The sequence below is a fragment of the Hippopotamus amphibius genome, chromosome 17, assembly GCF_030028045.1.
Source record: "Hippopotamus amphibius kiboko isolate mHipAmp2 chromosome 17, mHipAmp2.hap2, whole genome shotgun sequence".
NCBI lineage: Eukaryota > Metazoa > Chordata > Mammalia > Artiodactyla > Hippopotamidae > Hippopotamus > Hippopotamus amphibius.
In genome coordinates this window covers 44,974,318-44,986,821 of record NC_080202.1, presented here as the reverse complement: position 1 = coordinate 44,986,821, position 12,504 = coordinate 44,974,318, and the positions used below count along the sequence as shown (strand labels likewise).

At 34.9% G+C, this 12,504-nt stretch overlaps 1 protein-coding gene across 6 annotated transcripts in view; it reads left to right on the top strand.

Annotated features, from left to right (window-relative positions):
* Positions 1-12,504, top strand: part of GPATCH8 (G-patch domain containing 8) — a 101,742-nt gene that overhangs the window by 68,285 nt on the left and 20,953 nt on the right. For all 6 annotated transcript variants that reach the window (XM_057715750.1, XM_057715751.1, XM_057715754.1 and 3 more), the window contains one exon: positions 12,080-12,223. In XM_057715750.1, the coding sequence (XP_057571733.1) occupies positions 12,080-12,223 (144 nt within the window). The remainder of the gene's footprint in view (positions 1-12,079; positions 12,224-12,504) is intronic.

Genomic DNA, 12,504 nt, shown 5'->3' with positions numbered 1-12,504 from the left:
AAAAGTTACACCTGTGTTTCCTTCTAAGAGTTGTGTAGTTTTAGTTCTTATATTTAGGTCTTTGATATATTTTGAATTAATTTTTATATGTCATGTTTGCATGTGCCTACCCAGTTGCCCCAGGACCATTTGTTGAAAAGACTATTTTTTTCCCATTGAATGGTCTTGGCACCTCATCGAAAATCAATTGACCATAGATGTGTGGGTTTTTTTCTCTCAATTATGGATCTATTGCATTTATCTATATGTCTTTGCAGTAACACACTATCTTGATTACTGTTGCTTTGTAGCAAGTTTTGCAATTGAGAAGGGTGAGCCCTTCTACTTCATTCATTTTCAGGATTGTTTTGGCTATTCTTGGTCCCTTGCAATCCTATGTGAATTTTAGAATCAACTTGTCAATTTCTACAAAGAAGTCAGCTGGGATTCTGTTAAGGATTATGTTGAATCTGTAGATCAGTTTGGGGAGTATTACCATCTTACTTACTTATTTACATGGATTGGAAGTGTTAAGTCTTCCAATCCATGAACATAGGATGTGTTTTCATTTATTTAGATCTTTCTTTCAATAATATATATTTTTTAAGTTCTGTATTTCTTTTGTTAAATTTAATCCTAAGAATTCTCATTTTTTATGCTACTGTGATTTTTTTTATATTGATCTTGACTCCTACAATTTTGTTAAACTCATGTAGCAGCTCTAGTAGTCTTTTTGTGAATTCTTTAGGGTTTATTCATATAATAGCATATCATCTATGAAAAAAGTTAGTTTTACTTCTTCCTTTCCTGCCTGCTTTCCCATCTGGATGCCTTTTTTTTTTTTTTAACATGTCTAATTGCCCTGCCTAGAACTTCCAGTATAATGTTGAGTAGAAATGGCAAGAGCAAATAACTATGTCTTAGAGGAGAACAGACCTCTCTGTTCTGATTTTAGTGGGCAAGCTTTTAGTCTTTAGCTTTTAAGTATGTTGTTAGCTAGGGATTTTTCATAGATGGCTTCTGTCAGATTGAGGAAGTTCCTTTCTATTCATAGTTTGTTGAGTGTTTTTCTCATGAAAGGGTGTTACATTTTGTCAAATGCTTTTTTTGCATCTATTGAAAAAAATCATGAGCCCCCCACCCCCATTAATGTGGTGTATTATATAGCTTTGTTTTTATATGTTGAATCAACTTTGCATTCCTGGGGTAGATCCTACTTGGTCATGGTCATGGTGTATGATCCTTTTAATATGCTGCTGGATTTGGTTTACTAGCAATTTGTTGAGGAGTTTTGCATCTATATTTATAAGAGATGTTAGTCTGTAGTTTTCTTGTGATGTCTTTGTATCTGTAATACTGGTCTCAACGTAATACTGGTCTCACGGAATAAATTAGAAAGTGTTACCCATCTCTTTTATTTTCTCTTCCTTTTTAAGATGGTTTTACAATGTGTTTCATATCCCTAAACATGTATTGTTTAATTTAACTGTTTTTGACTTTTATATAAATGGATTCATATATTTCCAGGGTATATATGTATGAGTTTATCCAGAGTATGGCTTTTATTTGTCATTATTTGATTGCTTTACAGTAGTTAAACCTGTGTGTTTTTCCTAAGCACTGCTTCCATTGTAGCCTGTGTATATTGATATATAATGTTGTCATTATCATTTTTCGCTAGATATTCTAGATATTGTTTCAGATTTGTAGAACGGCCTTTTTAAAAATGTTAATTCCCAGTTTCATTATACTGTGTTCGTGTATGTTGTTTATATATTTCTTCTTTTGAGGATTCATTATGGTTTCCTCTGTAGCCTAGTAGGGTCTTTTGGGGTGAGTGTTCTATGAGTGCTTTTTAAAAAGGTATATACCCTATTTTTAGGCACATAACCGTGTTGAAATATCCTTTAGGTATTTTGTATCCTTGTTTATTTTTATCTCTTTGACCTGTCATGAAATGAGGTGATTTGTCTCCTTACTTTAGTATGTTCATCTGTTTCCCTTGAATCTCCTCTGATTTCTGCTTTATGAATGTTGCTGCTAGATTATGATAGTTAGATATAAAGATTTTTAGATACCATGAATTGCCCTCATTGACATTATAAGTACCTTTCTTTATCTTGTTTAAAGCTTTTAATGAAAATTCTACCTTGATTGAAAGTAAAAACCATGACTCCTGCTTTCATTTTATGTATATGTATTGTTTAGTATGTCTCCATCCTTTTGAGTCTTTCTGAATCACCCTGTTTTGGATATGCCTCTTACGATCATCATGGAGTTGGGTTTTCCTTTGTGTTACAATATTAAAAAAAAGTTTATGAGTTAATCTTTTATATTTTATGTGACAGATATGTTTAGTTTATATTTATCTTTTTAAGTTGCTGATTCTGTGCTCTGTTTTTTTCTTCTCTGAGTGTAAGGTAGATATAGCTATAGATGGATAGATATAGATAGATGGATATAGGTTGGATTATATTTGTTGTAATTACTTTTATAACTTAATAAAATTACCCTTCATTCTTTTTTCTTTTCTTTTTTTTTGAGGAGGGGTGCTGTGTTGGTCTTTGTTGCCGTACACGGGCTTTCTCTAGTTGCGGCAAGCGGGGGCTACTCTTCATTGCAGAGTACTCTTCGGGGCTTCTCATTGTGGTGGCTTCTCGTGGTGGAGCACGGGCTCTGGGCGTGCGGGCTCTCAAGAGCAGGCTCAGTCGTTGTGCCGCATGGGCTTACTTGCTCAGCAGCGTGTGTGGGATCTTCCCAGAGCAGGGATTGAATCGGTGTCCCCTGCATTGGCAGGCGGATTCTTAACCACTACACCACCAGGGAAATCCAACTCCATTCTTTATTTCTTTTAGAGAGTACCCATCATTTTCATCCTGTAAAATGATGTTTCCTCTTTTTCCTCCCTTTCATGTAGCACCTAATATTAATAAACTTAGTGCATATGTAGCATACAAATTAAATATGGTTGTATAATACGTTACTTAATTTTCAGTTTTATATTTATTATAGTTGTAACAAAAGGCAAACTCTAATTCCCATTTACTTATCACTACCCACCTCCCCATCTTATATTAGTTACACCATTTCTTTTTTGTGAGGGCATATAACAGTGTAGATTGTAATCTGACACCTAGTAGCCCCACTTCTTTTAACCTCAATTCTATATTCAAAGCAGCCTTCCAGTCCTTGCGATGAGTTTTTCCTCATCATTTCTGCTGTTTATTTCCTAGTAACTTCTTTAAAGGGGGTTGTACAAATAATATTTCCTGAATTATTTTTATGGCATGAAAATATATATGATATATGAGATTATATTTTATATATTTATAAGCATTATATAATCTCGTTACGTATTTGTATATATAAACCTATAAAAGTAATTCAGTCATATATAAACACACATACATTATAAATTCCTTGGTTAATACTTTCTTTCCCTACATACCTTGTAGTGTTGTACCACTGGCTTCTGGATTTGAATATAATCCTGAAGAAATTGAAGGCTGGGCTGATTTCTCTCTTTGATTGTTTTACCTAGCTGCTCAGAGGAGTCTTTCTTTACCTTTTAAGATTCAATAATTTTACTACAGTATTGATTATGACCACTGTGTTGGGACTGTTTTCATTGGCACAAAATGTGCCCCTTCAGCATGTAGATCAAGGAATGTAATCGGGTTTTTTTGTTTTTGTTTTTTGGCCTGTATATTTGAAGGGATGTCTCCCCATTGCTCCAATCCAAGTTCTTCCCTCTGCTCTTTCTAGATCTCAGAAATTCTTGATGAGTGCAAGAGATGTAGGTGTATCACTTCGAATGAGCCCTGTATCATAACGTGAAGTATGTTTTTGCTGTCATTTTCTGAAATCTGCTACCCACTGGCATTTTTCACTGTTCACTTGGCCTTCAGCTTCTGCTTCATTTCTCCTCACATAGGTTCTATAAGGAGTTTAACTTCTCTATGCCTTTTTCTCTTATGTGTTTTTTCATTCTCCAGATCATATCACCATTTTGCTTTTGTGTGGTATCCAAGAGAAAAAGAACGTTGTTTTCCTGTGTTGCCACATTCATACCAGAAATCCTGGTAATGTTTTCTGTTGCTGATGCATAGAAACATGGTTGGTTGGTTGGTTGGTTTGTTATGTATCAGGCAGCCTTTCATTACTAGTGTGGGTAAGAGTTTATTATCTGAAGAGTCTTTTGGCTTTTCTATATATTATCTGCAAATGCAAATAGTGACATTTCAGTGTCATCCTTTCTAGTTCTTACACCTTCCCTCCCTCCTTCCCTTCCTTCTTCTTCCCTAAACCCTCTTCCTCCCCTTTCCCCTCCCCTCCCATTTCACTTCAGTGTTACCATTTCAGCTTCATCTTATAACTTATGTGTCATTTTTATCTCTCAATTTGAAATATTTTCTAGTTGATTATGATTTCTTCTTTAGTAAGTTATTTAAAAGTGTTTATTAGTTTCCAATTATGTGACTGTTTTTCCCCTAATTATTGTATTACTGACTTCTAATTTAATTATTATACAGAGAATAATAGCAGTTGTTTGAAATGTGTTAAAATGGTCAGTTTCCTTAAATGTTCTGTGTTTACTTGAAAAGAATATATATCCTCCAGTTGTTGGCTGCAATTTTACACATACCCTATTTGTTTGAGACTGTTAATTCCATTGCTTGAATCAGCTACAATCTTACTAAATTTTTTTTCTTGCTTGAACTATCAGTTACTGAGAAAGGAATGTTAATCTCCCACTGATGGTGGATTTTTCCATTTCTTCTTTTAGCTTTGGCATTTTTGCTTATATATTTTGAAGGTGCATACAGCTTTATAATTGTTAATAGATTGAGCCTATTATTATAAAGTGATATTTTTTGCCTTAAAGTTTCTTTTGTCTGATACTCAATTTTGATAGCTTTATTTTGGTTAGCATATTTTCTGATACATCTTTTCCACCTCTTTTCCTTTTAGCTTTTATAATCAACATTTACTTGGATTATTTGTAGATGTTTTACCTAGTCTTCCAATCTCTTGCCCCCCTCCAGTCCCTCTCTCTCTCTCTCTTTTTTTTTAGAACTTTTATTGAGATACAGTTAATAGACAATAAACAGCATATATTTAGAGTATACAATTTGGTATCCCAATCTCCCAATTCATCCCCCCCCAACCCTCCCTGCTTTCCCCACTTGGTGTCCATGTGTTTGTTCTCTACATCTGTGTCTCTATTTCTGCCTTGCATTTCCTCTTTCATAGTTGTTAGCATTTGCCTTATGTATTGAGGTGCTCCTATATTGGGCGCATATATATTTATAATGGTTATCTCCTCTTCTTGGATGGATCCCTTGATCTTTATGTAATGTCCTTTCTTGTCTCTTGTAACATTTTTTATTTTAAAGTCTATTTTATCTGATATGACTGTTGCTATTCCAGCTTTCTTTTGATTCTCATTTGCATGGAATATCTTTTTCCATCCCCTCACTTTCCGTCTGTATGTGTCCCTAGGTCTGAAGTGGGTCTCTTGGAGACAGCATATATATGGGTCTTGTTTTTGTATCCATTCAGCCAGTCTCTGTCTTTTGGTTGATGCATTTAGTCCATTTACATTCAAGGTAGTTATTGATATATATGTTCCTATTACCATTTTCTTAATTGTTTTGGTTTTGTTTTTGTAGGTCCTTTTCTTCTGTTTCCCGCTTAGAGAAGTTACTTTAGCATTTGTTGTAGGACTGGTTTGGTGGTGCTGAATTCTCTGAGCTGTTGCTTGTCTGTAAAGCTTTTGATTTCTCCATCGAATCTGAATGAGATCCTTGCTGGGTAGAGTATTCTTGGTTGTAGGTTCTTCCCTTTCATCACTTTAAATATATCCTGCCACTCCCTTCTGGCTTGCAGAGTTTCTGCTGAGAAATCAGCCGTTACCCTTATAGGAGTTCCTTTGTATGTTATTTGCTGTTTTTCCCTTGTTGCTTTTAATAACTTTTCTCTGTCTTTAATTTTTGTCAATTTGACTACTATATGTCTTGGTGTATTTCTCCTTGGGTTTATCCTGCCTGGGACTCTCTGCGCTTCCTGGACTTGGGTAGCTATTTCCTTTCCCATGTTAGAGAAGTTTTCAACTGTAATCTCTTCCAATATTTTCTTGGGTCCTTTCTCTCTCTCTTCTCCTTCTGGGACCCCTATAATGCAAATGTTGGCATGTTTAACGTTGTCCCAGAGGTCTCTTAGGCTGCCTTCAGTTCTTTTCATTCTTTTTTCCTTATTCTTTTCTGCATCAGTGATTTTCACCATTCTGTCTTCCAGGTCACTTATTCGCCCTTCTGCCTCAGCTAATCTGCTGTTGGTTCCTTCTAGTGTATTTTTCATTTCAGTTATTGTGTTGCATATCTCTGTTTGTTTGCTCTTTGATTCTTCTAGGTCTTTGGTAAACTTTTCAATCTTTGCATCCAGTCTTTTTTCAAAGTCCTGGATCATCTTCACCATCATTATTATGAATTCTTTTTCTGTAAGGGTGCCTGTCTCCTCTTCATTTAGTTGTTTTTCTGGGGCTTTATCCTGTCCCTTCATCTAGTACAAAGTCCTCTGCTTTTTCATTTTCTCTATCTTTCTGTGGCTGTGGTTTTCAGTTCCACAAGACGAAATACTGCTGATACTGCTTGATACTGCTGTCTGCCCTCTTCCCAGTCTTTTTTAATTGGAGTATTTAATCTAGATAAAGATAACATCATTTTCAGTATATTTGGATTTAAATCTGCCATCTTACTTTGTTCTCTCTTTTTTTCTACCTCCCCTCCCCCTGCTTCTTTTCCTCTTTATTTCTGCATTCTTTTGTTCATCTCAGCAGGAAATATTGGACTGGGAGATGTCTAGCATATTGATGAAGTCACAGGAATGGATTAAAAAGAAAAATACAGTATCAGAGATGAAAAATTCTTTCAATGAGCTTATCAGCAGATGAGACACAGCAGAAGATAGAATCAGTAAATTTGAAGACAAGTCAATATAAATTATCCAAGCTGAAATTGAAAGAAAGATTTAAAAAAATAGAACAGAGTATCCAAGATCAATGGGATAATATCCAGGCATTTTAATACAATATTATTAAAGTCCTAGTTAGCAGAGAGTACTGGGATAGATTCCAAGAGATGATGGCTGAGAAGTTTTTTCTTTTCTTTTTTAGTGGGACATAAAATATAATCAATGACATTTTAAGAGTAAATGAAATATATGGTAAAGTGGTCTCAGGCCCTTGGGAAGAAGAAAATTCAAACTTCTGTAGAGCAACTTAGGCTTCAAAGAACTCCTAAATAGGGAATTCCTTGGTTGTCCAGGGGTTAGGACTCTGTGCTTTCACTACCTTGGCCTGAGGTTCAATCCCTATTTGGGGAACTAAGTTGTGCAGCCAAAAAAAAAAAGAACTCCTAGATGAAGCTCCCCAAAGCAAGAGATCATAGTCATATCACAATCCAACTGAAAACTAGACACTATGGGCTAGAGTTAATGGAGGAATAAAAGAGCAGTCAGACCCCTTAAGACTTAAGATATTGGAATTGTCAACTCAGATTAAAGCATGTAAAACAAGCATATTTAATATGTTTAAGAATAAGAAGGGATTGAGATTATGAGTAAAGGGCAAGAGACCATATAAAAACTCAGTGGGAGGATTTAATAGCATTTTACATAGAGTTGAATATTAAATTGTAACACATCTGAAGAAATTTCAGAATGCAGCAAAAAGTGGAGAGAGGGAGGAAAAGAAATGGAAAATACATGAGAGAGATTAAGAGTTAGATGATAAAGAATAAGAAGCTCTAATGTGACTAGACAGAGTTCCAGAACAAAAGAAGGAAGAAGAATAGGGCAAAGGCAGTGTTCAAAGAGAAGATCCCATAATTTGATGAAAGACACAACTCACAGATTCAGAAGGCCTAATGAATCTCGATCAAGATAAAAAAGAAGTCAACACATAGACACTGGTAAAACATACAATACCAAAGAAAAAGACAGTCTTTGAAGACCTGTTGCAGTAACAAGGAAATCAGAATACAGTGTCAGTTCTCTTACAATCGAATGGAATGTTGACTGTGCTCAGGGCAAACAACCATCAACCTAGAATTGTACACCCAACAAAAATATCTTTAAGAATAGAGATTAAAAATAGATAAATGTTCAGATAAAAAAAATCAATTTGCCACCAAAAGACTCTTCTAAAAGAAATTTCAAAGTACTTAAGAAAGAAGGAATGTGATTCCCATTGAAAGACTTGAGATGCAGTAAGAAATCTCTTATAATCAATTTTTAATTGTATTGTATGTGGTGTTTTTGTTTTCTGTTTTTGTTTTTTCACTATATTCTTCGATTTCTTTTGAAAGAGTAAATCTTCCAAATCTATCTAAACGTTATTAAAAACAATATTGTATGGAATTAAAAATAAAAACCAAGATAGAATTAAAATATGCTTCTGCAGCCACCATTGCTAGAAGATGGATTCTGCTTGGCACCTGCTGCTGCTTTTTTTTTTTTTTTTGTATATATGTTTATTTATTTGGCTGCGCTGGGTCTTAGTTGTGGCATCCGAAATCAGTTGCGGCATGCATGTGGGGTCTAGTTCCCTGACCAGGTATGAGACCCGGTTGTGTTCTGAGCGGGGAGTCTTAGGCACTGGACCACCAGAGAAGTCCCGGCACCTGCTTCTTTATACTGCTCGCTTTTGAATCAAAGTCTCACACAGATATATTTCACAAGAAGAGAGGGTGGATCATGTGTCTGCACCTCGTTTTAAGGGGAGTTGGGAAAATGAGCTTTCTGACTGCTGTGTGAAACCAGCACTGATAAGGAAGAGTATCCACAAGTTGCTTAGTAGCCAGACAACATGAAATTGCCCAGAATGCTTAGAGAAAACCATTGAGAACGATTGAATAGGGAAAAAAATCGTAACCAGTTTTAACTGGTTTATCCAAATGAGTTCAATACTGACATTCCACAAAATACAGCAACCTTCTCTTGCTTAATGATTAAGTAGCTCATGTGAGAAATGGTGAAGAGATGTTAGATGATAGAGATGCTTTGAAAGTATATCCAAAAGATACTAAACTGAATAAAAGAAAGGCTGATTGTAGAGCCTTTGAAATGAAATTTATCTTTTAGGTCTGTTAAACTAGAAAGAGCTTCTCATGAAATTAATGCATCTACCCTATTGTAAAAGGCTAGCAAGTAATCATTTATCATTCCTTTCCCCTTCTCATTCTTTCTCATTCTTCTGTGCTACCTTAAAGCAAATGAGTTTACTCAGCTTGATTTGAGATGTCTTTTGATGTCTAGTTTTTAAGTGGAACTGCTGAGGCAAATTGGACCACCTCTTTGGGTCAGTCCCACAGTTTTAAGCCAAAACCTCATTAAGACTAAGATAATCAACATACCTGTGTTGGCTTTTCAAAATTAGCAGTGCAGCTTATTTGGAGAATAATCTTGTAATATTTAACCCCATTGCTGGCCACAGTCACAAGTAATGCTTTTTGCTATAAAGTATAAAAAGTTGAACGTTGATAGTTACTCCAGCTTCTTTTGGTTAGTAATTTGCTTGGCACATCTCTTTCTGTCATATAACTTTCAACTTTCTAAGTCCTCATGTTTTAGGGATATCTCTTATAATCAGATTGTAGTTGAATTTGTTTTTCTGACAGTTTTTTATTTTAGTACATTTACATTTTTCTGTTTACTTATAAATCTGTTTCTTCCATCTTTTTACTTTCTATTTGCCTGATTTTTCTGTGTCTTATTGTTCTGTCTTAACCTTTATAAAATTGAAGTTTTTTTAATCTTGCCCCCTTAACTACTCCTATTCTTCTAATAACAACTCTTGGAATTTTTAATACAAATTATGCTCAATTTAACAAAGTCTAAAGTTAATTCCATCTCAATCAGTAGAAGGACTCTAGAACACTTTAATTTCGAATACCCTCTCCTATTATACATGGCTGTGTTGGCTAACATTTTTCTTTTACCCCTTTTCCATCCTGCAAACTAGGTGGTGGTGTTGCTATTCTTGTTATTATTAATCTATATGTTTATTAATTTCATTGCTTATCATTTACTTTTAGTATTTCAGACCTTTTGTCTGGCATGGCTTTCCCTCTTCCCTAAAGTACATCCTTAAAACAGTGACTTTTCAAGTCCTCAGTAAGAAATATGTTTAATATTACAACACACAAATACAACTGAAACAGAAGTTTTACAAGACAGTATTTACCTTCATTATGTGAAATATACTCTGTATTTTCTATTCTTTTTTTCCCCCTTTTTTATGCTTGTTACAATTGGCTAAGTCAGTGTCATGACCCACTAGTGGGTCACAGTCTGTGATTTCAAAAATACTGCTTTAGGTAGGTCCTTTTTAATGAATCTGTAGATGGTAAATTCTCTTTTTATCTGGAAGTGCCTTTATTTCATCATTTCTGAAAAATATTTTCATTTGGTATACAAGTGAAAATGTTTTCTCTCACACACTGAAACATACTACTTCTGTCTTTTGATGTTTTTGAATCTGCTGTCAATCTGATTGTGGGTGATCCTTAATTTTTTTCTGGGTAGTATTATGATTTCATTGTCTTTGGTCCCATAACTTACAGTTTCACTAGTGTTTCTAGGTACTTATTTTTATTTAGCCTGTGTGGTATACCTGTGCTTCCTGTACCTGTGGAGTCATGTCTTTGATCAGTTCTGAAAAAGTCTCAGCCATTATATCAATTGAGATATCATGCACCTACCATAAAACTCACTGTTTTAAAGTGTACATACAGTTCACTGGTTTTTAGTATAGTCCACAGGATCATGCAACCATTGCTACAGTCTAATTCCAGAATGTTTTCACTATGCTGCTACATTTTTTTGACTGTCTTTTAACCCATCCCCTAGACAGTTAATGAATTTTTTTGTTTATTTTTTACAGTTAGGTTTTTCAGTTGTAAAAACCTCATCTGGTTCTTTCTGCAGTCTGCCTAGTTTTTTCGTTTTGATTTTTTATAGTGTTTTATGTTTGCTCATTTTTGTAATTCCATTTTATATTTTAAATGTTTTATGGTTACTTTATATTTTATAACAGACTATTCCAAAATCTGAATTCTTGGGGGCCTAAATGTATTGCTTATTTTTTGTGACTCTCTCTTGTGATAGATGTATTTCCTTTTGTGTGTGTAGTAATCTTTGATTGTAACTCATTTTGTTGATCCAAATCTAGGAAAAAAAATTGGGACCAAAATTGAGGATGCTTTCTGAGAATATTTTTTATACCCTCTGCCAAGACCCAGAGATCCTGGGGTTTCCAGCCTATTTCCAGGTTCCTTTCCTTTTTAGTGAGGCTTCTCAGGTTTAGTTCCCCAACCTTGCTCACACCTCAAGCTCCAGTGTCACCCACATGTCCTAAGGAGAGCCCTTGCCCATCACAGCACTGATTTCAGTTTCAGATCATAGCTGATTTTTTTTTTTAAGTTTTTTTTTTTTTTTTTTTTTGATGTGGATCATTTTTAAAGTCTTATGGAATTTGTTACAATATTGTTCCTATTTTATCTTTTGGGTTTTTGGCCACAAGACACGTGGGATCTTAGCTCCTAGACCAGAGATTGAACCTGCACCCCCTCTGCTTTTTGGAAGGTGAAGTCTTAACCTCTGGACTGCCAGGGAAGTCCCAGATCATAGCTGATTTTTAAATTTTGTTTTGTCTTTTCTTCTTCGATTGCCCCTCTTGGGGATTTACTTTTCTTTTATTGTTTCTGCAATGCAGTGAAAATTGTGTTTCATAAATCTGGCTGATTGAGGGGTTTTTAGCCAGGGGTAGAGGAGTAGGGGATGCCACGGTATCCAGTCCACCACACTGCCAAAAGAAAAAGTAAAATTAAACTCTGAACTTTGTTTATTTGAAGACAACTGTTAGTATAACCACACACTAATTACCCCACCAAATTGCTACTTGTGTTTTATCTGACTTTAACTGGTACCATTAAATGTTATGAAAAGCCCTTTTTCCCTTTTCAGGTAAGACTGCTTTTTTATAACAGTCACTTAAAACTCTACCAAGTTCATTTTTTGTTTTATTTTGTGGTTCTTATAGGATTATGTTGATAAAGAGAAGGCAATTGCCAAAGCATTGGAAGACCTCAGAGCCAACTTCTACTGTGAACTCTGTGATAAGCAATATCAGAAACACCAGGAATTTGACAACCATATCAACTCCTATGATCATGCACACAAGCAGGTGAGGAATGGTTAATTTCTAACAAAGAGAAAGATACTTTGTTATAACTATTGAATTTTATGAGTGTACAGCAAAAAACTTGTTGGCTGTGGTTTCTTGTATCTGCCTGTCTTTGTCTGAGGTCATCTGACTGACTTGATTTTTTTTCAGTGACAGAAGTCCCCTGACATAGACCTCATTCTTCCAAGATTGTATGTAGAGTGAAGAATTGTAAGCTTCATGAATCGTGCATAAAATTTTTGGCTTTGGGTGGTGTCTAAATTTGTATTTGGTTTGTTAAT